A 5,144-nucleotide genomic window follows, 5' to 3' on the forward strand; every position below is an offset into this window, starting at 1 on the left:
GCCACCGAAGATAAGGAGGATTTCTTGTTGAGAAAAAGCCTAGAGTTACGTTCCTTCCAAAAAGACTACGCAACTGCTGCAAGGAGCATTAGAACCAGCTACTGGTTATGAGTTGGGAAGTTACGTTTGATCCAATCTGAATAAAGGAACTTGAAGGAGGATAGAGGGTGCAAGACACCAAGGATAGAATATGGCCCCCAAATGGAGGAGAAGAAGATGCGAGTGGAGAATAGATGATACATAGATTCCGGTACTTGGTATTGCAACATAGATTTTCAACCAGCTAGCATTCTAACAAAAGCCTTACCCGAATCTAAGTTCAAGAGATTTCATGCTATCCTGGGAATTCAAGCACTTTGAATTAAGGGGGAAGTGTTAGTTAATTCACGTGCTTCTTTCTGTTAGAGTCATGTTCCCATGTTCCAGTTGTTTCCTAGTATTAAGGAGTCCATTATCTGCTAGTTGAGTATGTTTAGGAATTAATTTCATCATGTCTTTAGTTGTTAGTCATGGTTCTGTTTCAGTCTTTTTAAATATCAATTGGTGTGAAACTGTGTAAGCTAGGGAAACAGTAGAGTTTCAATTTAGTAAAACTTTTCTTTCCCTAATTTTTAGGAAGTGTTTTTTTGTGAAGTTTATGCTTCTGTTCTCTAACACTTGGTATCAGAGCCAGGTTCTATTAATCAGCAATATGAATAACAACATAGTAAATTCGTCCTCAACAATCTTTATCTTCAAAGGTGTCAACTATCCATTTGGGCAAGTGAAGATGAAGACCCTATTCAAATCCTATGATCTTTGGGATTTGGTGGAGAACGGCTATGAAGAAGCTGATGGAGAGCAAGCAACGAGGATGACAGCAGCTTAGCAGAATGAGCTGAGAGAGAAACAAAAGAAGGATGCTAAAGCCTTATTTTATATTCAACAAGGCCTGGACGATTCTATTTTTCCAAGGGTGATGGCTGCAACCATAGCAAAGCAAGCATGGGATCAACTACAAGAAGAATATCAGGGTTCCAACAAGGTGGTGGCTGTGAAGTTGCAAACTCTTCGTCGAGAGTTCGAAAATTTGTCAATGAAGGTGACAGAATCTGTCCAGGAGTATTTTTCAGGGGTGACATCCTTGGTAAATCAAATCAGATCACTTGGAGAAGACTCGGGAGAGTAGAAAATTGTGGAGAAGGTGCTGCAAAGTCTTCCTGCGAAATTTGATCATGTTGTTACTGCAATTGAAGAATCTAAGGATCTGTCAGATTATTCTCTCCATGAATTGCTGGGGTCTCTACAATCACATGAGCAGCGGATGAACAGGACAACTGAAGCTTCATTGGAGCAGGCTTTTCAGTCACGGATTGATATCAAGGGGACTTCACTAGGCACAGGACGAGGAGGGAATGGAAGAGGTCATGGTAGAGGATCCCATGGAAGAGGCAGAGGTAGGAGCTATGGCCAACAAAGAAATCGCTATGGAGGAAATGATTCTAATTTTCCTTCATGTTTTCACTGTGGGAAATCAAATCATGAGGAAAAGGATTGTTGGTATAAAAACAACAAGTCCTCTTCTAATAAGAAAGGACCACAGTGTTATAATTGCAAGGAGTATGGACATACTCAGGTGAGTTGTCCTTGGAAGGCTAAGGAGCAAGCCAATTATCATGAAGAAGATGCACCTACAGATGACAATCTTTTTGTCACTTGCTTTGCTGCTAATCTTAATATATCTGAGGAGGTTTGGTGGTAATCACATGACCAGCAATAGAAGCATCTTCGTGGAGCTGGATGAGTCCTTAAAAAAGCAAGTCAAGTTGGGGGACAATAGACATGTTCATGTATGTGGTCTTGGTACGATTGCAGTGATGACAAACTCTGACCGTAAGCTCATTCATAAGGTGATGTATGTTCTTGGTCGTGGTCAGAATTTGCTTAGTTTGGGTCAATTAATGAAGAGGGGTTATCATGTTGTTTTTGATGATGATATGTGTAAGATTTATGAGAAGAAAAGCACGTCCCTGATCTATTCTATTGAGATGACAGAAAAGAAGATGTTTCAGCTGATGTTTTCAAAGCTTGATGTGAATCTCTTCAGTGTATCTTGCAGTAATGATATGATATGGCACAGGAGGTATGGTCATCTTAATCTGGTTGGTTTGAAATTGTTGCATAAGGAGAAGATGACAACCGATTTTTCAGGAGTTATAGGAGAGAGAGATTTATAAGCCCTGCATCTATGGCAAGCAACATCATGAGAAGTTTCCAACTGGTACATCTTGGAGAGCTACATGACCTTTAATGCTGGATCATACTAACATTTATGGTCCAATGCAAACTGCATCCTTTAATGGTAGCAGGTATCTTTTGATTTTTGTGGACGATTTTTCAAGCATGACATGGGTGTATTTTTTTGAAGGTGAACTCAGAAGTTATTGAGTGGTTCAAGCAGTTTAAAGTGACTACAGAGAAGCAAAGTGGTTGCTCTATCATTGCATTACGGACTGATCGAGGTGGCGAATTTACTAGCAATACATTTGCAACATTTTGCAACAATAACAGCGACAACTGACAGCTAGCTATGCTCCTCGACAAAATGAAGTTATAGAGCACAAGAATCAGGTTATTATTGAGGCAGCTTGAAGCATGATAAAAGACAATGGATTGCCAAAGAAGTTTTGGGCAGAAGCTATGGTAGTAGCAGTTTATTTGCTCAACCGTTTTCCAACTCAAGCTGTGAAGGGAAAGACTCCATGTGAGGCATGGTGTGGAAGGAAACCCATTGTAAGTTATTTGAGAATTTTTGGGTGTATTGCTTTTGCTCATGTTCCATTTGAATTAAGAAGAAAATTGGATGATAAGAGTGAGAAGTGTATCTTGTTGGTTACAGTGAAGAAACTAAGGGTTATAGCTACATTGTTCAATCCAGCGACTAATAAGCTGATTGTTAGTCGAGATGTTGTTTTTTAATGAGGAGGATGCTTGGAATTGGGAAGTTTCTGGTTCAAACTATCTGCCGGTAGAAGGAGATGCTGAATTTGATCCAATTAACATGATAGAAGATCCAACTTCTTCATCTGATTCTACTCCTAGAAGGATGAGGAGTCTTGCGGACATTTATGCCAATGATAATCAGTCATCATCTCCAAATTTTCTTCTAAAAAGGCAGAGAAGTCTTGCAGAAAGTTATGCCTCCATTGCCATGGAACCTACTTGTTTTGAAGATGGAACAAGACAAAAAGAATGGTGCAAGGCGATGAAGAAAGAAATCAGTTCCATTGAGAAGAACAAAACTTGGTCTTTACTGGATTTACCTAAATGTAAAAAGCCATAGGACTAAAGTGGGTGTTCAAGTCCAAGTATAACTCGGATGGAACGTTACAAAGACACAAGGCTCGATTGGTTGCAAAAGATGCACTCAAGTTTCAGGTATTGATTTCACAGAAACTTATACTCCAATTATTAGATTTGATACTGTGAGATCTATTTTGGCTTTAGCAGCTCACAATAGATGGATTATTTATACAATTGGATATTAAATCTATATCTTTTAATGGTGAGTTATAGAGGATGTGTATGTAGAGCAACCTCAAGGTTTTGAAATTGCAGGTTCAAAGCATAAAGTATACAAATTGCATAAGGCACTATACAGGCTCAAGCAGGCTTCGAGAGCATGGTGTAGCAAAATAGATACTTATTTTGTTCAGAATGCTTTCCAAAGGAGTGCCAATGAACCAACTTTGTATGTGAAGACTTAAGGCAAGTATTTCTTGGTGGTTTGTCTGTATGTTGATGACATGATTTACATAGGAAGTTCAATGGAGATGATGAAGAGCTTTAAGGAGTCCATGATGAAGGCATTTGAGATGTCAGGTTTGGGTTTGCTGCATTATTTCTTAGGAGTTGAAGTTCCACAAAGTACAGAAGGTATTTTTATTTGTCAGAGGAAGTATGCAGGAGATTTGTTAAAGAAGTTTGAAATGTTGAATTGCAATGCAGCAAAGACACCAATGAATACTATTGAGAAGTTGTATTTCAATGATGGTGTGGAGAAAGTTTCTGAGAAAGATTTCATAAGCATGGTGGGAGGTCTCATGTATCTCACCAACATCAGATCTGACATTTTATTTGCTGTAAGTATTATTTTCAGATTTATGCACAATCCTAGCAGACACCACATGGGAGCTGTAAAGAGGATTTTGAGATATGTATGTGGTACTCAAAGTTTTGGTATCATGTACAAGAAGGGCACAACAACGAATTTAATTAGCTTCACAGATAGTGATTGGGCCAGCAATGTTGATGATTGAACGAGTATAAGTGCTTATATTTTTTCTCTTGGTTTAGGAGCCATTTCATGGAGTTCTAAGAAGCAACAATGCACAGCACTATCTAGCACTGAAGCAGAATATGCTGCGACTACAACAGCAGCCTGTCAAGCAGTTTGGCTCGGAAGGATTCTTGAAGATTTGAAGCAAGACAATCATGGAGCTACTGTGTTTTTTTGTGACGACAATTCAGCCATAGCACTATCAAAAAAAAAAACAGTTCATCAAGGAAGGACTAAGCACATTCAAACAAGGCACCACTACATCAGAGAGTTAGTTGCAGAAGGACTTGTGGAGCTGCCATATTGCAACACAGATTTTCAATCAGCTGACATTCAGACAAAAGCCTTATCTGAATCTAAGTTCAAGAAATTTCATGCTATGCTGGGAATTCAAGCACTTTGAATTAAGGGGGGAAGTGTTAGTTAATTCACGTGCTTCTTTCTGTTAGAGTCATGTTCCCATGTTCTAGTTATTTTCTAGTATTAAGGAGTTCATTATCTGCTAGTTGAGTTTGTTTAGGAATTAATTTTATCATGTTTTTGGTTGTTAGTCATGGTTCTATTTTCAGTCTATTTAAAGATCAATTGGTGTGAAACTGTGTAAGCTGGGGAAACAGTAGAGTTTCAATTCAGTAAAACTTCTCTTTTCTTAATTTTTAGGAAGTGTTCTTTTATAAAGTTTACGCTTCTGTTCTCTAACACTTGGTTACAAATTGCACCCCCATCTAAAAATTGCCCAGTCTTCCTACCAAGCAATTCCTTGGTATTCAGCCTATTTTCCCAACATAGGCACCTAAAACATTTGAATTTTAGTGGGATGCTAAGG

At 38.6% G+C, this 5,144-nt stretch overlaps 1 protein-coding gene across 1 annotated transcript; it reads left to right on the top strand.

Moving 5' to 3' along the window:
* Positions 1-958: 958 nt before the first annotated feature.
* LOC105033431 (uncharacterized) lies at positions 959-2,560 on the top strand. Its single transcript, XM_073249845.1, has 4 exons — positions 959-1,126; positions 1,377-1,615; positions 1,730-2,141; positions 2,408-2,560. The coding sequence occupies exons 1-4, from the start codon at positions 959-961 to the stop codon at positions 2,558-2,560; spliced, it is 972 nt and encodes a 323-aa protein (XP_073105946.1).
* The last annotated feature ends 2,584 nt before the right edge of the window (positions 2,561-5,144 follow it).

The sequence above is a fragment of the Elaeis guineensis genome, chromosome 16, assembly GCF_000442705.2.
Source record: "Elaeis guineensis isolate ETL-2024a chromosome 16, EG11, whole genome shotgun sequence".
NCBI classification, from domain to species: Eukaryota; Viridiplantae; Streptophyta; class Magnoliopsida; order Arecales; family Arecaceae; genus Elaeis; species Elaeis guineensis.

Bases quoted from the DNA above. Each gene is read 5' to 3' on its own strand.
- LOC105033431 (XM_073249845.1), top strand. From the start codon at position 959: ATGGCTGCAACCATAGCAAAGCAAGCATGGGATCAACTACAAGAAGAA. The intron at 1,127-1,376 runs GTAAATCAAATC...GGACTTCACTAG, and splicing joins TTTCAGGGGTGACATCCTTG to GCACAGGACGAGGAGGGAAT. The intron at 1,616-1,729 runs GTGAGTTGTCCT...ATATCTGAGGAG, and splicing joins AGGAGTATGGACATACTCAG to GTTTGGTGGTAATCACATGA.